Source organism: Aethalodelphis obliquidens, unplaced genomic scaffold (genome assembly GCF_003676395.1).
Source record: "Aethalodelphis obliquidens isolate GAN/ISIS:26980383/991018 unplaced genomic scaffold, ASM367639v1 scaffold37, whole genome shotgun sequence".
NCBI lineage: Eukaryota > Metazoa > Chordata > Mammalia > Artiodactyla > Delphinidae > Aethalodelphis > Aethalodelphis obliquidens.
Window position 1 is genome coordinate 1,538,925 of NW_020837981.1, and position 23,112 is coordinate 1,562,036.

A 23,112-nucleotide genomic window follows, 5' to 3' on the forward strand; every position below is an offset into this window, starting at 1 on the left:
AACACAGTATGCTTGGAGTGCAGCTAGAATTTGAACCTGGTCCAGCTCCACCTCTTGCACCCACTAGTCAGTGTCCCCAGCAGGCGCTGCCACACCTTCAAGCTGTTGCTGAACTCTGTCTAAATGCAGCTCCCTCCCCCGCTCCCTCCTTCAACATCACGGTCAGCCACTACCCCGGAGATGCTTTGAAAGTTTGTAAGACAACCCAGGCTTGGTAGCCCCTCCTCACTCCCCTGATCAGAGACCATTATGTTTGTTTTTCTGGGCATACCAACTCCCCCAGAAGACAGATGGGAGGATTTCCTTTGCTCACGGTGGGCATCGGCTCCTCTCTGCCTCCTGGACACTGTCCTCAGCACAGCAGTACCATGGCCAGCTTGCCTTCTTGTGGCTCTTTTGGGATCAGGTTCTGGCTGGGCCATGGGCAAGTGTGTCCTTCTCACCCACAGAGAATGAGCAGGGAGGCATTCCTAAGTGAGGGCTGGCGCTTCCCAGGGAGCGGGGGCAGCAGAGCCTTGATAGGGAGGTAGAAGCATCTGCTGAATAGGTGAGCCCTGTGCCCCCGGGCTCTCCTCTGTGGGGTCAGTATGTTTTTCACATCTTAGGTCTTGCACGTAGCTCAGGGCACATTCCAACAGCTAGGTCCCTGTGTACAAGTAGCCAGCAGACTACGAGCATATTTGATCGAAAAGTGCAGCCACCTGCCCTTAAAGCTTGAAAACGACTCCCTGCCTCTCTTTCCCGTTGTACTTGGGGTTGGTAACGGTGCCTACCTCATTAGGTTGTCATGAGGACTGGAGGAGCTCAGAGCAGTGCCTGGCATAACCTATATGGTTGTTGATTTAATCAATAAAGAAACAATGGCTACCTCAGTGTACAGGACAGATGGACACATGGCTGGATGCCCATATATAAATGTAGGTAGGGGATGAGAGAGAGAGGGATGAAGAGAGTGGGAGAGAGATCACCATGGTGAGGGTTGTTTCGGAGCTTCTTCCACTAGTGTCCAGTTCATGGCAGGGTCTCAGTAAGTCCTTGTAGTGGTGGAAGGGCTCTGAGAGTTCAGGATGCTACCCCTCATTTTAAGATGAAATGGGTCATGCCCAGGACCAGGGGAGAGACCTGTGTAAGTTTCTATCAGACCTTTCCTGTCCATGTCACCAGGTACTGGGTCCTGGGAGGGGCCCGGGCGTCGGGGTCCCCGTCATGTGTGTTTTCAGGTCTGTTTTGCCTTCTGGGCTCCCTGCACAGGTGTCCCTGAGCAGACGTGCCACGTCAGAGCTGAGAAGTGAGAACGGCACAGTCCTCTGCTCCGTTAGGTTCTCTCACGGTGGCAGATCCCTGCGTTCTGCATGTGTGCTCCTTGGCACTTGCCTCTGTTGCTTCTCCTTCCAGACAGAGAGTTTCTTGCTCTACCCTGGGAATCTGGGCTGGCCAGTGTCATGCTTTGACCAATAGAATATGGCAGAAGTGATGGTGCAGAAGTTCCAGAACCTCAGGAAGCCGCTCAGCTTTTACTTTGCACACTTGGATGCTCATTGTAGCTGTTTCCGGCCACTTGGTTTTGGAGTAGTGTGTTCTGGTACAACAGATCATTGAAACACCTGCCAAGGTCAGACCAGGCTTGGAGCCCTGGGCCCCTTTCTAGCTGCCCCTCTACCCACAGATGAAGTAAAACTGGATTGTGTTTGGAAAAGGGTGACTCAGAAGCATGCTTCATCAGGAACGGTAGGAGGGGAGCTGTTGAGAAGAAAGATTAACCCCCCCGCCCCCAGGCGGCCCATTAGGCCGCTTCAAATACCAGGAGGCCTGTCCTGTGCTAGAGATGAGACTGATCCAAAAACATCCCAAGTGCTTTAAGAAAAATCATAACAATGATAAAAAATAAGAATTTCCAATAAGCCAGTCATTTTACATGCAGCCTACCCTAATCCTGTAAATAACTCTTTAAGTTATTTAAGGTAAGAATTCATTATTTTGCAAGTGGAGAAACAGAATCAAAGAGGTTAAGTTACTTGCCCAAGATCGCAGTGTCTAAAGGGGAGACACTAGAATTTGAGCCTAAGTTCGACTCCCAAGATGGACCTCTCTCCAGTATGCCTTGCTGTCTCTTTCTTGGCCTACTGGATGGAACTCGAGGAAAGGGGACATTTTTGGGGGGAAGGGGCAATCTCTGGGCATGGCATGCTCTCTTTCACCTCTACTGTGTTGCATATGCTCTTCCTTTAACCAGCAATGACCCTTCTGTTCTTTGTTTGAAGGAATCCTATTCACCCTTTAATATCATATCTCACTCTCTTTGTCATAGGTTTCCCTAGACTTGCAGGCTCATAGGGCCATTCTTCCCTTTGTCTTTCCACAGTGCATTCTACAAACCCTCTCATAATGTAACCCGTGATTTTAATTACTTTCTGTCATTGTTCCTTTCTCCCTTCTAGATCATAAATTTCTCCAAGACGGATGAGATGGGGCTATACCTCATCCATCTTTGTGACCCCTGCCTGTCAGTTTCTGGCATGTGACAGGCTTCAATAAATGTTTATTTAATTAATGGATATAATGATGAGTCAATAGAAGAAATAACTCAGTGAATTGCCCCTATTCCGAAAATGACACCTGGGATAGAAGTGAGCCCCTTGCCTAAGAAGTGAGCCCCTTGCCTAAGTAGTCGTTAGGCTGCTGTTATGTGGATTCTGACATCATGTGGGGATTTCACTAGATGAGTGATCTCATGAGTGAAATGGACCATCGGGTGACAGAGGATAAAATTAGAACGTTTTTTATAGGTTTTTATTTCCTAAAACTTAAGAAGGAAATGAAGCTTTACAGTATTTACGACATAGGTTGACAATGGTGCTTGTAGGGGAGTGGTTCTGCCATGATGCTCTGACAGACTTGCGTGTATCCAGAGGGGCCATGTAGGCAAAGGCTTGAACTGCAGCTACTGTGAGTCTTAGTGAAACACCTTGTGATCCTCCTGGAACCTGAGAGGAGAGGAGGCCTGTGAGGAGTTCACTATTGTTATCCCCTCCCATCCCCTCCCTATTTCTCCTGGGGGGCTGTCCTGAGACAGTTACTCATTGCTGCTCAGGTTCTGATGAGTTGGGAAGCTTTCTGAATACAGAGTATAGCTGTGAGTTAGAAAACTGCTTAGCTGAATCTCGAATTGGCTCCAGAGCAACAGGGTATCCCACCATTTGTGTTACAGTCCTCTAGACCCTTTTGTTTCAGTGCTGTCATTTTTGGTGTGTGATAAAATGACCCAGGAAGCTAGTACATTTGGCCACTTTTCCTTTCTCTGTCTATATAAGTAATAAACTGTCTGAATCTAAAAGTGGATTGTTGTAACTTTACCATCGAATCGTTCAGGCTTTGGTCCTGGCCTTACCTGTGTGCCTGACAGCGCCCTCATTCTGTCTACGTGTCACCTATGGCAGAGCTTCTCAACTGTCTGCAAGGAAGGACCACGTATTTTTATTTTCAATCTGCCACTAACCAATATTTTCATGAAGTACCATAAAATGAGTTTCTAAAAAGATAAAATGAAATAAAAGACCTACAAACATAAGTCTCTCCCTCTTTGTGTTAAATTAGACTACACAGGGTGATCTGTCAAATTGCTAGATGTGTTTATACACTTACTTTTGATTTCTCTGCTTATCTCATTGAGGACTAGAAATAGTTTGAGGGCTGGCATTGGTCCACGGATCACACTCTAAGCAGTACTGCTGTGTGGAATGTGGGGTACCCCAAGGGAAAAGTAGGGATTTTAGAACACAGATGGTTGCCCAGAATGCCCGTTTTAATTTGATTTCAATAAATTATAATGTATTATAATTCATATCTGCCTGTTAAGGGATTTATAGATAATATTGAGTTTTGAGTAAAATGATCCTTAGAGAATGGGGGAAAATGGCTTAAAAAGTTACCTATTAATAATTTTCAGATTGAAGGTAATACAAATAAGGTAAACAACATGAAAACAGCAAAGTGGACATTTCTCCAGATTTTAGTGTGAGCTCCTTGTCAGCCATATTATAAGATAAAAACAATGACCACATGTACTGATGTTGTAGGAAACTGGTTAAAAAAATTCCAAGTTATCAGTAGAATTATTTAAGATATCAAATTAAATTTATAGTGTTTAATAATGAACCTTTCCTTAAGTGTATATTGGATCTTGAAATATTCCCTAATGAAAATATGATCTACCAAGTCTGGCAGGACATTTAACGATAATTGGTTGCATCTGTATCTCCACTTGTAAAATTCTACTTTACCTATTTTTTATAATATATGCAGTATGTTAGTGTATATGTATATTTTTCATAAATAAGCATACACATATCGTCTTGGGGCTTAACATTCTTGCACTGAAGGAGTAATGCCCAGGAAATGTGGAGACCATGGCGTGAGATCACCTCCAAGGCCTTCCCAGCCTTGGAGAAGGTGGCCAGACGTGTCTCCACATATTACCCTCCAAGTGTGGGTCAAGATTTCTAATCTTTCTCCAGCTGGAGTGTGTCTCCAAGAACATGAGCTCAGGGCTGGTCCCGGGATGTGTTTCCCAACAATTCTAACTCATAAAGGGCCTGAGGGCTGGGATTGTGTGTGCTTTGGTCTTGTTCCAATTACAAGGATCATGAAGATACACTCAAGGGGCACATTGACTCTTTCTACAGTTTGTCTATTCCAAGCTTCATTAAAGAATGTGGATTAAAGAAAGGCCATTTTGAGGGCTTCCCTGGTGGCGCAGTGGTTGAGAGTCCGTCTGCCGATGCAGGGGACACGGGTTCATGCCCCAGTCCGGGAAGATCCCACATGCCGTGGAGCGGCTGGGCCCGTGAGCCATGGCCGCTGAGCCTGCGTGTCCGGAGCCTGTGCTCCGCAACGGGAGAGGCCACAACAGTGAGAGGCCCGTGTACCGCAAAAAAAAAAAAAAAAAGAAAGGCCATTTTGGGAAGGCCGATGTGACTCTGTCCTGGCCAGAATAGGCTGATTAGCATAAATAGGGGGATGATGGCTTTCAGCTGGTCACTGGCATGGAAATACCCCTGGGCTTCTCTGCCAGGGAACACTGAGCCTTCTTGTGTAGAAGCACGGCCTAATTTCAAATTACAGTTTATTTTTCTCATATAAAAGGAAGGCAAGCTTGTTATAGAAAGTTTTTTAAATGCACTGAATTCTAAAGAAAATAATTCCATTACTTAAAAGGAATCATTATTAAGTTTTGTACCTATCTATCTATCAGGTCCTATAGATCCCCATACTATATACCATATCCATGGTGTATATTTTCATATATACACATATATAACAATAAGAATATATTTATCATATATCTTTCTTGTTTCCTTATAAAATCATGTAATCTTGATTCCCTGCCTTTGACCTGTACTGACCCCCAAAACCACAAACTGAGCAAGTAAAGGCCTGTGGACCCCCTGCTGTGCTGGGACCACCTTGGCGGGAGTGACGGAAGATCTGGTGTTTTCAAGCTTTGCCAGCAGTTCATTGTTATTTTGACTGTGACATTGTCTCTTCTTGATGTCACCTTTTGTTTCCTGCACATACTCTTCCCAAATTCTTCCCCAGACCTACCCCAAAGCAGGGCATCTTAGAGTCAACCCTGCTGTTCCCTAATACTGCTTACTTCATTTGCATGTGACTTGGCCCATTTATAATATCATTACCAATAGAAGGAGGCCTGTAACCAGGGCAACCAAAAGAGGTGCTTTTGCCATTCAGACTTAAACAGACTTTCGGCCCCATTTAGTTGGATTCTGATCCACTCTTGACTCCCTTCTCTCCTGAGATTGTAAGAGTGTAAACACCCAGAATCTGCCTTCATCTCATGTCCTTTTCTCCAGGGCCTCCCCTCAACCCACGGGCACAATACATTCTATTTCTACTGACTAAACAGTTCTTCAGCGGTTACAAGAGTCCCCTTCTGATTATCACTACCCCACATTTAGGGTCATGATATTTTCTAATGTTATTACCGTCTCTAATAATCGTTTTTAGCACTGCATTATATTATATCTGGGGGTGGACCATAAATACTTAACAATTCTCATGTAATTGGATTTTAAAGTATCCTTTTTTGTTTGTTTTCACCATTGTATTTAATTATCTGATGATCATCTATGTGAATGATTTTTTTTTGTCATTAATGCATAGAGTTCCTTCCCTATGAAAGTCCCCTAGAATTGAAATGTCTGGTCAAGAGGTATATTTGTTAAGCTCTTGAGACAAACTGTCAAGTAACTTCCATAGAGTATCAATTTACCCTGTATTATGATGGTGCTCATTTCACTGTATCACCAACTAAGTATTTTACTTTTTAAAAATACTTTTATAAGCAAGAAATAGTATATCACTACAACTTTATCTTTTTATGTTATTAGATGAAACATATTTCCATGCTTGTTAGATAATACTGTGGAAGTATTTGTTTTTATTTTTTCCGTATGATTACTGGTTTTCTTTCTTTTCAGTTTTTACGAGTGTTTTATGATGCAAGGCTTTCTGTCAATGAGGCTGGGGCAGAAGCCCTGTTTTTGACAGTAGAGTATCACACCTTTCAACCAATCATGACAGGTGATCAGATGCTTAAATTCTTACCTGATAATGAGTCAGAAGAGTCTTGTGCTTCTGAGCATAGCTGAGTCTTGCCTGAATTTGGGGTGAGGGAACATACCATATGATCTTATATTAGGATTCTTCCAGATCCACACTCTAGTCATTTGTCTGCACTGGGATAGATGTTTCTCTTCGAATTCAACTAACTATAAAAATAGGGATGCATATCTGCATTATTGGATATCATGATAGTATTAATCATTAGCTTTTACTGAGTGCCTGCTCTGTGCCAGGCATTTTAATAAGTGCTGAGGGCACTGCTGAAAATGTGTCAAAAGTATTCTGTCCTTATGTAGCTTATATTCCAGTGAGGGAAGATAGACTATACCTTTATAAAATTTTTAGCAATTACATAATAAAATAAGTTGGATAATTTTATATGGTCACATATACTATTCAGAAATGAAACAGGAAAATAGAGAGGGACTCAGCAGGGGAATCTGCTGAGATTGACAAGAAATCTCTTTAGAGAAAATGAGGACCGACTGAAAATGATGCAAAGAAGCCAACTCAGAATAGTTCTACAGTAAAAATGTTTCTAGAAGAGGAACATGTACAAAGACTCTAAACTAGGAATAGTTGTAGAATGTTTGAGAAGGAGAAAGGAGACCAGTGTGGCTGTTTTAGGTAACTAGGAGCAAGTGATAGGATGTTATTAGAGAAGTAATAGGGGTCAGATGGTGGAGAATGGCATAGGTCGTGCTTAGGATTTTGGATCTTATTTTAATTGGGAGCTAAGGGAGCATTTCAGATGAAGGAGTGATATGAAATCATTGATGTTTCTGAAATGTCACTCTGCCTGCTATGTGAAGAATGGACTGTGGTCAGGATAAGCTAGACTGTGCTGTTGTCAGAGGCTTAATACAAGTTTATTTTTTGTTCACACAGAGTGAGATGCTTAAGCAAAGACTTCAGAGTCATCTTTGATTTCCCCTCCCACATAAAAGCCATATGCTAGTCATAAGGCCATGTGCCTGAGTTCTAACATATGGGAATGTTTGCAAAAGGGATTCTTACTTTGGGTCCAGAGCGCATAAGAGTTTGTATGCTTTCCTTTTCAGCTCTTCTTTGTGTCATGGAGATCACACGTTGATAGGGCTTATCACAGGATAGATGTTGCCTGGATCCCTGAATCACTGCATGGAGAAGATATTCTCCATGGGCTCACATTAGTAGCATCTTGATTAGGACCTGTTACTGCTTCCTGGGAATGATTCTGTCTGATCAGTCCTCTGAGTTCTCAATTCTGCCTTCTGATTCATCCTTACTTTTCCATAAAAATATATACTCTGTTTTAAGCTTAATAGTTTTCTCAGCTGCTTACTGCCCATAGAAGTTTAGAGGTCTACAAGGCTCTTTCTATTTTGCATCTTCTATGTCCCATTTAGTCTGTGCTTCTATGTCCCCTGGCTGTGCTTCTGCCATTGCAATTCTTTAAAAACTTGTGTGGGTGTTTTATAAAGTTTATTGGTTGTTTCACTATATTAGATGAAAACCATGCCTACAAATTTATTTGAGATAGGTCCTTTTCTACCTCGACTTCCCTAACAGTTTGCTGTGGAGTTTTAGAAACTTTATTGTTTACCACAGAGGGCCTGTGATACACGCCTTTCAGATTGCAGAAAATGCCATTTGTTTCTCTGAAAGGTCTATAAGACACTACGTTAAGCATTTCTGAGATCTTAAGGAAGGGTTTTACTGTTGCACTCTTGACCTCATGGGTCCATATTTTCCAGGTAACCTATGAGATTTCTTTGCATCAAGGACTTCTTTTATTTTGGGATTTTCTGTTAGAAGAGACTTGGGTTGAGAAATAGTTTTTATTTTTGAATCCAACAAATCATGGCTTCTATATGTTTTCTCTAAATTTTTCTTGAAAACAAAATCCCTTCTTTAGTCCATCTATGAACTATCTGTGTGTCTATGTTTACATTATGTTATACAGCTAAAAGAAAAGACACTTCAAATTCTGCCTGACATTCTCTTAGCCAAATCTACCTGTTTATTAAGTAGATTGCTATTTTCCATAATATTGCAGGTGACAGTTTTGCTTAATTTTCTGCCATTATATAACAAGGGTAGTCTTCCTTCTAGCTCCCAGTAATACTGGGTTGGCCAAAAAGTTCATTCAGGTTTTTCATAACATCTTATGGAAAAACCCAAATGAACTTTTTGGCCAACCCAGTATTTTTCCTCACCTTCCTTTAAACTCTCACAACCAGTCTCCTCAAGGTTCATTTTGCTTCTACTAAAAGCCTCCTTAAGGTCCTTCTAGATTCCTCCTGCTACACAGTCCCAAAGCCAATTCCACAAATTTTATATTTTCCTTATAGTAATGCCACCATACTTCCAGGTACCAAATGCTATTTGAGATATTACTGCTGCATAACAAATGTCCCCAAATTTGCTATTTTAGACAATAATATTATTATATCTCATGTATTCTGCACGTCAGAAATTTAATCAGGGCTTGGTTTGGTGATTCTTTTGACTTTAACTGAGATCGCTTGCTGGTACTCAGCTGCCTGATGGGCTGCTCTTAAGGGCCTAAGATGGCCTCACTCACACGTCTAGTGCTTTGGCAGAGGTGACTGGAAGACCGGATTCATCTGGGACTGTTGACTAGAATACGAGCATGTGATTATTCCAGCGTGGTAGTCTCAGGGCTGCTGAACTTTTTGCACGGCAACAGGCTTCTCCTAGATAAGAGGTTCTAAATGGGAGGTGATTCTGTCCCCGGGGGGCATATTTGGCAATGTCTGGAGATATTTCTGGTGGTCATCCTGGGGGAGGGGATGCTACTGGCATCTAGTTGATAGAGGTCAGGGATGCTGCTAAACATCCTACAATGCACAGGACAGACACCCCACCCCCCACAACAAAGAACTATCTGGCCTCAAATGTCAATGTTGTTGAGGTTGAAAATCCCTTTCCTAGAGCGAGCATCCGAAGAGTCAAGCAGAAGTTTCTGACCTAGACTCAAAGACATGCAGCATTAGATTCAGACCGGATTTTAAGAGAGAAGGGAATTAAACGTCACTTCTTGATAGGGGGTGGTGAAGTCATATTATAGAAGAGAATGTGGGATGGGAAACATTGTCACATCCATCTTCAGAAAATATAGCCTGCTGCAGGAACTGTCAGGGAAATCTGAATGTGATCCATGCCATGAAAAAGGGGCAAGCAGAATGCTTTAAGGATGCAGGAGGATCTGCCACTTCTGGTTGGAGGGATAAAATGGGATTTCTGGAAAACATGACAGTTAAACAATTTTTTTAAATGACAAATTAAACCTTGAAAGAAGTGTAGTGTTTTGAAAAGTTCAGCTGGAGAGGCAAACATTTTAGATGGAAAGAACAATAGGAAGAAAAACGGAGTTGGAGGAATCAGGCTCCCTGACTTCAAACTATACCACAAAGCTACAGTAATCAAGACATTATGGTACTGGCACAAAAACAGAAATATAGATCAATGGTACAAGATAGAATGCCCAGAGATAAACCCATGCACATATGGGCACCTGATTTACGACAAAGGCAAGAACATACAATGGAGAAAAGACAGCCTCTTCAATAAGTGGTGCTGGGAAAACTGGACAGCTACATGTAAAAGAATGAAATTAGAACACTATCTAACACCATACACAAAAATAAACTGCAAATGGATTAAAGAATTAAATGTAAGACCAGACACTATAAAACCCTTAGAGGAAAACATAGGAAAAAACACTCTGACAAAAACTACAACAAGATCTTTTTTGACCCATCTCCTAGAGTAATGGAAATAAAAGCAAAAATAAACAAATGGCACTTAATTAAACTTAAAGCTTTTTCACAGCAAAGGAAACCATAAACAAGACAAAAAAGCCCTCAGAATGGGAGAAAATATTTGCAAATGAAACAGACAAAGGATTAATCTCCAAAATATACAAACAGCTTATGGAGCTCAATATCAAAAAAACAAACGATCCAGTTAAAAGATGGGCGGAAGACCTAAATAGACATTTCACTAAGGCAGACATACAGATGGCCAAGAGGCACATGAAAAGATGCTTAACATCACTAATTATTAGAGAAATGCAAATCAAAACTACAGTGGGGTATCACCTCATGCTGGTTAGAATGGCCATTATCATAAAATCTAGAAACAATAAATGCTGGAAAGGGTGTGGTGAAAAGGGAACCCTCCTGCACTGTTGGTGGGAATGTAGATTGATACAGCCACTATGGAGAACAGTATGGAGGTTCCTTAAAAAAACTAAAAATAGAACTACCATATGACCCAGCAATCCCACTACTGGACATATACCCTGAGAAAACCATAATTCAAAAAGAGACATGTACCCCAATGTTCATTGCAGCACTATTTACAATAACCAGGACGTGGAAGCAACCTAAGTGTCCATCAACAGATGAATGGATAAATAAGATGTGGCACACATATACTATGGACTATTACTTAGCCATAAAAAAAAATGAAATTGAGTTATTTGTAGTGAGGTGGATGGACCTAGAGTCTGTCATACAGAGTGAAGTAAGTCAGAAAGAGAAAAACAAATAACGTATGCTAACGCATATATATGGAATCTAAAAAAATATGGAACTGATGAACCTAGTTGCCAGGCAGGAATAAAGAGGTAGACATAGATAATGGGCTTGAGGACATGGGGTGGGAGGGCGAAGCTGAGGCGAAGTGAGAGTAGCATTGACATACATACACTACCGAACGTAAAATAGTTGGCTGGTGGGAAGCAGCAGCATAGCACAGGGAGATCGGCTCGGTGCTTTACGATGACCTAGAGGGGTGGGATAAGGAGGATGGGAGGGAGGCTCAAGAGGGAGGGGATATGGGGACATGTGTATGCATATGGCTGATTCTTTTTGTTGTGCAACAGAAACTAACACAGTATGGTGAAGCAATTGTACTCCAATAAAGATCTATTAAAAATTTTTTTTAAAGTATTAACTATTAAGGATCTGCAGACTATGGGTTTTGTATCAAATCTAGCTTGTCATTTATTTTGTAAGTTAAATTTATTGGAATCAAGCCACACACACTCAATGAGTAGTTGACCCCAGAGACCATATGACCCAAGGAGCCTAAAATATGTACTGCCTGGTCCTTTATGGAAAACTTTGCTGACTCCTTGGACTAGTTCATTGATTTATTTGCTTATTCAACAAATACTTATTAAGTGCCTGCTGTATGCTAGAAATGTATCAGAGGTTGGGTATAGGATGGTGAGCTAAACAGAAAAACAGTGGAACAGATAGAAACAAAAAAAAATTTCTGTCATGGAGGGTGGTTTTAACAGTTACAATATTTGAGAGCTATAAAGAAAATAACAAAGTTCTGAACTTAAGAATATTGAGTACTTAGGAAGAGTGAGCTTGACTTTATCAAGAGGATAAAGGTAAGACCTGCCAGATGAGAAAGAGCCAAACATGAGATGTGAAGGACAGAGATAAGAATTATCAGGAAAGTAAGAGTGTATACAGAGTTCACAAGGCAGGAAATATCTTGGCTTGAGAGAGTAATTGAAAGGTGATGCATTTTGGTGGAACTTAGTAAGCAAGATGGAAAGCATGGCAGGGGCTGAGGTAGAAAGGCAGGCCTGGGGCAGGTCTTGGAAAGTCTTATAAGCCATGAAAAGGATGTATGCCTTTAAATCCAAGTTTAACAGAAAATCACTTGAGAATTTTAAGGGAGTGAAATAAAACAATTTTTATTGAAAAAGGAAAGGAAAGGGACTTCCCTGGTGGCACAGTGGATAAGACTCCGCGTTTCCATTGCAGGGCGCCAGGTTCGATCCCTGGTCAGGGAACTAGTTCCCACATGCATGCTGCAACTAAGAGTTTGCATGCCACAAGTAAGGAGCCTGCCTGCCGCAGCTAAGACACCATGCAACCAAATATGTAAATAATATTGAAAAAAAAAAAAGGAAAGGAAAGACAATTCTGGCTGTTGAGTGGGGATTAGATAGCAGGTGGATAAGAGGTAAAGCAGCTCATAAAGATGCTAGGCCAGACATCATGGCGGCATGATCGAGAAATATGCTTCTCAAATTTTTCTGTGCCCACACGTGACCTGGGAATCTTGTTAAAATGCGGATAGTGACTCAAGAGACATGGGATAGAGCCAAGATTCTTTGATTTAAACAAATTTCCAAGAAATGTGATGTCCTGGTCCACAGACCACACTTTGTGCAATGAGAGTCTAGAGGTAAAGACATAAAAAGTGGGTTTTTTTTAAATGCCTTTTGAATCATTCATTTTACCAACATTTTCCCATGACTAGAAGTCTTAAAAGTAAGTATACAGAACAAAATCATGCAAAAGAGAAAATCCAGCCCAGGCACTCTCAACCATCATAAATAAATCAGAAGTGAGTGAGAAAGCCATTTACAGAGCTTCAGATATGGGACGTATCCTGGGAGTTAGAGTTTGAGAAAAGCATGAAATTTCAGCCCAGTTAATGAGAAAGTGCCCAGGGGATGATAAATTTTATTAATTTTTCTAGTAAAATTTTATTGAGAGAATCGAAATGAAGAAAAGAGAGTCCCTGCTTTTAGGGAGATAGAGTATATTGGCGAATAATAGCCATGCAATTTTAATATATCGTGAAAAGCATTTCCACAGGATCAAGGCTGGCGTGCTATGGGTTGGAATCGCCAACGGGAGACGTACTCTTGGTGAAAGGTGCAAGGAAGGATCTCTAGAATGATCTTCAAAGGATGACTCAGAGTCAGAAAACAAAGGACAAGGAGAGTGTTCTAGGGAAAGGAGATAGCCCAGAATTTAGAGAGAGTATAATGAGAGACACCTGCTCCTTTTTCAGTGCAAAGACTCATAGTACTGGCTGTCAGAAGGTATCTTGTCGGACTTCAGACTGATGTATAAGGTGTATAGTGCCATTAATTCTAGTCAATTCACACTAGAGAAAATTTCTTAAGCTGCTAGCATGGACCTGAGCATACTAAAGACCTGAGAAAAAAGTATTGTCAATAACATTAATGCCTATTAATAACCAATAACAGATGTGCACACTTGAGTCCAGAAAAAGAATATGACCAATTCAAGTAACTTGCCAGAGGTCCTCCAGCACACAGGTGGGAGAAGCAAATTCCATCCTGGCTTGTTTCACTATGGATACTGCCTCTGGAAGAACTTGCAGTTTATTTAGAGGGACAAAACCAGTAAGCCTAAAACAATTAGAGAGATGAAACCAACGTTACAGTTATAAGCCATATTGCAATGCAGCTTCAAAATGAAAATAGCTTATTGTTTTTCTTCTGATTACAGAAACAATGTTTCCTCTCAGTAAAATAATTCAAACATTACAGGATTGTATTGGGCAAGAGATGAACATTCCCTGCAATCTCATCGCTCTACCTAATTCCAGAAATAGCCACTTATAACTACCCTTTTGTGTCTTAGGTATGCACATGCACCATCTCACAAAATGAAATAAGCATGAAAAAATTGGATCATACTATATATAATGTTATGTAATCTGTTTTTTCTCCCACACAAACCCACAAACCAAGGAACCATTTGAAGGCAAAACTGCCCTTATGTTCTTCCTAAACCTTTATAAAGGTGAATTCAATTCTTCTAGATAGATGAATGATTTCTTGGCCACTTGATATCCATCTAGCTCTAACTAGTTCAGGCACAATTACATGAATGTCCTGACACTGCTCATCATGTTATTTTGGGAATCCTCCCCTCTTACCATCCTTGCCAAAAGGTCACAGTTGGGTCACATGACAGGTTAGTGCCACTAGCCCACCTCTCTAGCACATGGCTCCATCCTTTTCCAAATCATTATCAAGATGTGCATATGTGTATGTGTGTATAAAACAAGTCAGGGTTATTTAGATGCAGTCATCTGCAATAAATTCACTGGTTTAGGTGTACAGTGTGATCAGCTCTGGCCAATGTAAATGGTATAAACACAAGAACACTCAAAATATAGAACACTTCCATTACCCCCAAATAGCCTTCCTTGTACTTGGCATTTGATACCCTCCTCCCATTCCTGGCTGCAGGCCACCACTGCTCTATCTTCAGGACCTAGAATAATGCCTTTTCAAGGAAGTCATATAAATGGAATCATAAAGTCTGTGGTCTTTTGTGTCTGGCTTCGTTCCCTTGGTGTAATGCTTTTGAGTTTTATCCGTGCTGTTGCCTGTGTCTGTAGCTTGTAGCTTTTTATTGCTGAGTAGTATTCCATTGTATAAGTATAGCCCACTTTGTTTATCCATTCACCGGTCACCATGGTTGACGTGTGAGTGTTTCCACTTTGGGGCTGTTATGAATAAAGCTTCTACGAACAGCCACATCCTGACCTTTGTGTTGGACATATTTTATGTTTTCCTTACATAAATAACTAGAAGTGGAATGGTTGGAAGGTATGCTCAGTGTATGTTTAACTTTCTAGGAAATTGCCAACCTGTCTTCCAGGTGGCTGCACCTTTTGCATTCCAGATCCTCATTAGCACTCAGTAACATCAGCCTTTGATTCTGGTCATTCTAGTGAGGTATAGTGGATGTGCATGTGGTCTTGTTTTGCATTTTCATGATGACTGATGATGTTGAGTTTTCATATGCTTATTTTCCTTTCATATATATTTTTTGGAAAAATAAGTTCTCTATTTTAAAAAACCAAGTTGTTTGCCTTCCTGTAATTGAGTCGTAAGGTTTCTTCACATATATCAGACACAAGTCCAATGTCGGATATACATGTATCTGATATTGTCCCATAACTTTTGGATGCTCTGTTATATTTCTTTCTTGTATTCTACCCAGTGGAGGCTTGGTGGAAAGAGCTGATGAGTGGGTGTGCCCCCCCCCCCCCCAGCTTGGGGCCTCCCTTGAGTCTGGGCTCCCAGGGAGCCTCACTGTCATGCTGGCCTACACATGGCCTTTAAGAATTTGGTAAAATTTCAGTTTTTTTCTTCTTATCCACTCATCTAACTACCACCTCTTTTGTCCCATTTTCTGCCAAAGATGAAATATTTCTTATGCTCTGTCTCTCCTCGGAGGGACTTCTCATCCTTTGACATTCAGTTCACCAGAGGGTCTTAGGACCACAGGTTTCTCAGAGGATAATTTTTAAAATATAGTTTTGTTGATGCTCTGACTTCTTGTTTGTTTGTTTGTTTGTTACAATGAGAGCAACATCATCTTACCTTCTGTATCTTAAGCAGAAGTGGAACCGCCTCCATCCTCCCTGTGAATGTGACGGAAGAATTTCATTGTTGGCACCACTAGAGTCAGTCAGTGTGGGCCCAGGGAGCCCTCTGTGCTCCCAGAGGACTCCCTGGGCCCACACTTTCAGAGAGGAGAGGCTAGAGTTTGGGCCTGTCTGTGGCCTCCATCATGAATGACCTGGTTGCCAGGGTCAAGGGCACTTCTAGTTTTCCTCGTCCTCCTCTGTAATACCACTGGGGGAGTATCTTTCTCTCATCCGTGCTAAAGGTTTTTCATGAAGCCCCCATATGTGATCTCTCTCCAGCCTATTTCACTTTTCTTTCACTTTCTAAGGGCTCTTCTTCCCTTTGGACATTTAACCTAAGTTCTGCTGGGGCTTGTTTTCAGAAAGTACAACTTTCACCAAATGCTCAATTCCCTGTGCAAATGCTCCTGGGCTGAGAAGTTCAGTTATCCCATGTCTCAGAGTGAGTCCCCTGCCCTCTCCTATAGAGCACATCTGGAGCCTCAAGAGTGGTCCTGGCCCCTTCCTCCGTAGATATATCTAATCTGATGGTCATCTCCTGTGGTTCATACTCTAAAGGCCTGCCCTTAGTAACCCAGATATACTGGAATGCCCAAAATGAATTCTCAAAGTAGGCCTTCCTTCAGGAACCCTGGCTACAAATATTAATATCCTATCCTCAGATGCTTGCACTCTGCTTCCAGGATGCCCTGTTTGTGTCTGAGCATGTGGTCCTTGCATTTAGTCAGAGTTTAAAATGTGCAATCTCCTGACTGATATCAGTGCTGGCTGAATCCCCCAGTGCACGCTGATTCAAGATGTGGGTTCCCCCTTCACCCCACCCCCACCCAAGGCTCTGATTTTTTTTTTTTTGAAACATACACCAGACAGTTTTGTTTTCCAATAAAAATGGACCAAGGAATAAAAGCTAATAGAGGGCTTATTATTTCAGAAAAGCCCATGTACTGACATGATGTTAAACCCATGCGCCATCACTCTGAATCCTGTACGCCAGCCGAACGTGTCTGCACTCGGCTCATGGCAGTCGCTGGTCAGTGAGGATACAGCTCAGATGGAGCTCCAACTATGGCTGTGAGATCTGACTGGCATGGTCATAAAAACTTCACTTCCAGCCTCCAGTGCTCTCTTGAGACAAGCTCACCAGCAAAGTATTGCTCACTCAGTTGCGAAATGTGACGATAGAGGTTATTGATCTATTGTCTTGTTGGATATAGCTAAGCATAAGATTTGGGGGTAAGCAAACCTACCTTCCTTCTTCCCTTCCTCTTCCCTCCCAAGGAATTGGCAAGGCTCAGTGTATGAAGCTGGTCACATTCTGGGCTGCACAGCAGTTGGGTTGCCTCTTCTCTCCTTCCCCTCTCCGCCCCCTGCCATGAAAAGAGAACCAGCACTTTACGACACCTCTATAACTAGACGACAGACCACAAAGCCCAATCTTCTAAAGGAGGTCGGTCCCATTTAGGGTTAATAGTCCTGCATTTAATAAGGACAGGCCACGAAGTCCCAAACCCCTACATCTCACAACTCAAACGCAAACATGAAGAACACCCTGATTGACTCAGGAAATATATTTTCCTGGCACCAATGGTTTATGAAATTTATTCTCCAGTTGGCTGATCTCTTGAACAGTTGTTTGTCATCATCAGATTTTGAAACCATTTATCCTCTTTCAAGTAATGATTGTGCTGTAACCTCTGGCTCCATCCATGCTTCCGGTCTGGGTAGAGCAGCTCTTGGCAATGAATGAAAACCATAGCTGTCTTATCAAACAGCGGCAGTTTTCGTTTCGTTTAACAGTGCTGGAAATTAGTTTTTCAGGCACTGATCTTGACAGGTCAGCTGTCAAAAGTGGGTTTCTGTGGCCATAAATTCATTGACCCCATAAACAAAATTCTGTCTGCAAAATACAAAAGGAAGTCAGAGTAGATGCACTTATGTACAAATGAAATGGTCTGCAGCTGTATGACTAAGTGTCAGGACTTCACTGGGTGAAAGGTTTTTCTGGCTTCCCATTTATCAAGCCTATCAGCTTCATTTGGCTTTTATTATCTGAACTTTTTTCTCCAGCATTCTGATCAGGGAGCCCCAAGCTGTCCTCAGGAGGGAGGCAGAACACAGTCTCTCCTAATCTTGATGGGCGGCAAGTTTGGGAATCCACTTAAAGGCTTTATTTTATTTTTAAAAAATTCCACTTTAGTCTTTTAAACGAAAGATTTTGTTTGAAAAGGATTGTGACTTTCTCTGCTCTGGTCTTACATATTGGGTGCTCAGAGGGATGGCCTCACTCAAATGAAGGTTTACCACTCTGGTCTTAAGATTTGGACAAGAGCCAAGGCTTTGTGGAAATAGGGAGATTCACTCAGCCTAGGGCACTTGGCTTCAGGCTGATGTGAGGGAATAGTACACTTTCCTGCCCAGCTCAAAGGCTCCCAGATCCTGGAACATGGTTACTTTGATGTGTTTTGAAGGCAGAATTTTGGTTTCTCTTTGAAGTAGTTTTTCTTTCTTTGTTAGAGTACAGGATGCCTGAAGGCCAGGGAGAGAGAAGTGAGTTTTGAAAAACAGTAAACTAAAAAACCTTTAGTCCCTAAGTACTTTCAGACAAAAGAAATAGGAATAATAGTAACAGGTTGGAGGAATTTTTTTTCTTTCTCTCATGAAGTTGCACTTTGATTTAAATGACTTTGCCTTAGGATGGTCTGAATAGTAACTAATAAGATTTGATGCCACCCGCCCCTCTTCCTTAGTGGAGGAAGACTGCCTGTCTTCATGGAGCTGGGCCCCAGGAGGGGCCACTGCCCTGTCTCCAAACCCAAACAGGCTCATGGGGCCCTACACAATCTTGGAGGTGTCTTAGATTGTGAGATGCTGTCCTGGAAGACCTTGCAGTGTGCCTCTTCTAGGAGATGGGCACCTCGGCCATAGCTCCTTGCAACCAGAGAACTGATGTATTCAATATTAAGTTCTGACTCTTAGACTGGCCTTGACCTACCGATAGATAATTTGACTCTAATTGCTTCCTTCCATTCAGCCCTCAATCATACAAGTGCATGTGACAGGATTTTGCTTTATCACCCGTGCTAGCTATTTTTATCAAAAGCATATTTTCCTTTTTGTGAAAGTAATGACAAACCTGTTAAAAACATAGGAAAGCGTAAAAAAAGTAATCATGGTTATTCATAATTCTACCACCAAGATAAATCCAAATATTACATTTAAACACATTTCCTCCCGTTTTAACCACTGCCTTTAAAAAAAGACATAATTAAGGTCGCATTGTACACACCTTCTAATATCTTGATTCTTTACTTTGTGATTATTATTTATTTTATTACATATTATTTCCAAACTATTTTCTCCTTTGAACAGCCCCTCAGCATGGTAGGCAGGGATGGTATTTTTATTCCATTTTATCAATAGGAAAATGGAATCTCAGTGAAGTTAAATTTATTCAAAAATATTTGTTGCCTCTTGTGATTTAAGTACTGTGCTGTAAAATGTGCTGAGGTCACTCAGGTAAGTGGTGGAAACACACCTAGAACATAGATATATTGGCTCATAAACATATGCTAATTTAATATCTCCAAGTTCCCAAACTATACCAGTAATAGGGAGCTGATCGTCTAGAGGAGAAATGGCATTCAAGGCAAGGTTAGAAACTCTGAGATGGGAATAAGCAAGGCAAGGTCCAGTCCAAGTGCCCAAGACTCTAGACAGTTTATGAAGACAGGGTTTGGATCCCAGGGAACAGGGTAAGAAACCCAAATAGCACAGCGGAATCACAGACTTAGGTCTAGAATGGAAGACACTGAAGATCATTTCTACTGCAGCTTTGTATCAATGGTGGAGATTGAACTAAACATTTCATTAGTTGGGAGGAATGTATCATACTAATCATACCAATGTAACATCTTAACAACAGGGGAAACTGGGTGTGGGGTATATGGACACTCTCTGCATAACCTCTGCGACTTTTCTGTGAATCTAAATCTACCCTAAATTAAGAGCTTATTTTTTTGAGAAATTGAGTAAGAGTTTACCAGACCCGGCCAGAGAGAAATGGCATTCCAGGGAGAAGAACCTGGATGTAAAGAGTCAGGAGGGAACACCATGCGCTTGAGAAAGGTGAGGAATTTGGTGGGGCTGGAGTGAACTGAAGGTGACAGTCAAGGTTGGGTCTCGATCAGGAAGGCCTTTTCATTTAGGCCAAGTTGAAAAGTGTTAACCTTTATTCTTTAAGAAATAGGAAGTAATTAGAAAATTTTAATTAACATAGTTTGTATTTGAGTTTATGACAAATATCAGCACAATGGAGGAGGGCTGTTAAGAGAAAGAGGTTGGGGTAACAGTGGGGAGGCTGTTGCAGTACTTTGGGGCAGAGGTGCTGCTGCCTTGAGCCAGGCAGTGGGCTAGAGGCAGAGCACGGTGAGGACAGGGAAGGAGAGGCAGAGCATTTCTCACAGCTGAACTAAAACCGTAGAAGGACAGGGCTTTAATCCCAACTGTTTTTCCTGCTTCCATTCCCATGACTGATTACAATCCCAATAGAAAGACAGGTAAAGCCGGTTGGTCGATGCCAAGCGGAGCCTCATTCCAGGTGCTCATCCAAACCAGGGCAGCACAAAGTCGAGATGCCCCATCACCAGTGCCAAGGAGGTTGGGCAGCAGGCGTTACGAATTCAAGTCCTGGTACAGAGCAAACTATCCAGTCCCTGGAGCTGACATGTCATCTTTGCTTCCATTATGACTCTGTAAGTCATTGAGGTAGTAAAGGGGACCGGGACCTTCATAACACCACCCAACCCAGGGGGTGCAGCAGATCACACATAGAGTTAAGCAGCCCCAATGCCTGGGCTAAACAGTTATGGGGATAAGATGCAGGCTGCCCAAATACACACCATGAGTCCCCCGAGTCTGATACCGAAGGGTCCAAAGAATGCAGGGAGTCAACACCTGGACTCCGTTTGTCTGAGTTTGTCTTTTCCCTTTGACCAGCATTTGAATCCGGCCGCGGGAATTGATCGCAAGTCCCAGGGCTATTTCCTGAGACCCCATAGAGAAATAGCCATGAAGTTTCCTTCTCACTATACCAGTTCCAAGAGTGTGGCATCTTTGATGTCCTTGAACAGGACTTTGGATAGATCTTAACTTTGTTCTTCACTGCAGTGCCCCTCAAATTAATGAGTGGTGGCTGTGGGGAGTTCCTCAGAGTATGTGACTGTGCTCTTAACTAAGTGACCTGTTCATCACTTCCAGGCATCCTATTATCTAGGGTGAAGTGGGTTTTAGCTTGTATCACGTTGGAAGTGATGGCAGGAGGTTCCAGGTTCCTTTAAACTGGTTCTAGAACCACATATCTCATTCCGATGTTCCTGCTTTAGGCCTCAGGGTTCTAGTATCTTCCAGGTAGAGCGGCCCCACAGATTCTGGAACTGTGGCCTCATGGTCAAGGCTCAGGGTGCCGACCTTGCTGCAGATGTCAGGGCTATGGGAAATGCTGGGAGAGCAGAAGTGTCCGTAAGCGGCACTATTGGTGGCTCCTTTAGGGCACCTGGTGGCACTCTTCCGCAGAGGGGTAGTTCTTTTGCTCAGACTAACTAGGGGTCTTGTGGGTTTTCCCTGGCGAAGAGTAGGTGCTACTGTGACAGTCTGAATTTTAACCCCTTGGTGCTGAACTGATGGTCCATGGATCAGCAAGAGCAGCACAGGGGAGCTTGTTAGACAGGAATAATCTCAGGCCCCAGAATCAGAAATGCAAGCAGAATCCCTAGGTGATTTGTCTGCATATTAAGGTTTGAAGATCACTGCTGTCATCTGTGGCAGCAGTTCACAATCCTGGCTGTGCATTAGAATCACCTGGGGAGCTAAATGATCCGTGTCCAGTCCACTACCGACCAGTTAAATCAGACTCTGGGGCAGGGGGCAGGCTTCAGTTGGTTTTAAAAGCCCTCTTAAGAGATGCTAATGTGCAGCTACATCAGAGGCCCAGTGACCTAGAAGAGCAGAGGTTTTCAACGAGGATCGCTGGGGAAGCATTAACATTCCTCATGTCCAAGTGCTGAGACCCTAATTATGTTGGCTTTAGATGGGGCCAATATCTATCTTTTTACATCTCACCAATTAACGATTGAGAATCACTGATCGGACAAAGGGTTCATCGTTGTTGCTCAGGCCCTGCAGGGAGGCAGGGAAGGGAAGCAGTCCCAAGAACATCTGTGTCTCCAGTTGTTTCTGAGCCAGGATAGGGTCTCCTTGACCATCTTAGATGGTCTTAAATGCATCTATTGGACAGATCCTGCAGGCTTAGGAGGATGTGGCAGACCCAGAGCACGTGTATTCTTGGCCTCTACCTGCCTATCAGGGAAAATTATGAAGTGAGCACTACAGTGAAGACAGTGAGCTCTTGGTCCTGTTTGCAATTGGCATCAGGGTGTAAGACAACTGTAAACTTGGGTCTTTGTTACCTGCTTCACTTTTGATCTCATCCTGCTCTGGTGATGGAAGCAGCTGATCTCAAGGACCTTCTGGCCTGGGCAAGTCAAAGGAGTATGAAAGAAAGAGGGCACTTTGTGCGAGACACATTGACATGGCCTCAGTAGGTGGACAGTAAAATTGGACATAAATGTTCATTCCAGAAACAAGTTCCTACCAATTGGTTTCATTTCAAGGATGAGGCAGGTCCTCAGGATCCAGATGAGCTGCTGGAGGAAGCGGAGCTCTAGCTGTCACACCTTTATTCTTTCTAAGGTTGTAAGATGCCTCTAGCTCTCTGGGAAACTCCTAGGGCTGTTGTCCATCTATCTGCCTGATTCAGGAGCCCAGTTTAGGAGTCGATTCCTAAGGTTTGCACAGGTGCCCGTTCTGTCCCTCACACTCCCTTTTTCCTTCACAGCTGGCGACGTGGGACTCGGAGAAGGGCCTGAATGGCAGCCTGCAGGAGAGGCCCATGGGCAGTCGCCTCCAAGGACTGACTCTCAAAGTGGTGACTGTCTTGGTAGGATCATGGGCATATGGGGGAGGTCTGCCATTCAGGCTTTGAGTCAGAGGCTTCTCTCTGTTTGGCTTGATGCTGGGTTTAGAGAGAAGGGGATCTTAAGTAGTGGCTTGAGCTTTCATAAGGCCTTTCACTCAAACAATTTTATGAACAGTGAAGGAAGAGTGAGATTGGAGATTCTGCCCCAAGCCTCTGAGACGTTCCATGGGAGGTCACTGGACTGCTCTAGAGAAGGA

The 23,112-nt window shown here is 42.6% G+C and overlaps 1 protein-coding gene across 2 annotated transcripts in view; it reads left to right on the forward strand.

Annotated features, from left to right (window-relative positions):
* GRID1 (glutamate ionotropic receptor delta type subunit 1) overlaps positions 1-23,112 on the forward strand; it is a 678,670-nt gene that overhangs the window by 537,252 nt on the left and 118,306 nt on the right. For both annotated transcript variants that reach the window (XM_027129687.1, XM_027129688.1), the window contains exon 9: positions 22,775-22,876. In XM_027129687.1, coding sequence (XP_026985488.1) covers positions 22,775-22,876 — 102 coding nt within the window. The remainder of the gene's footprint in view (positions 1-22,774; positions 22,877-23,112) is intronic.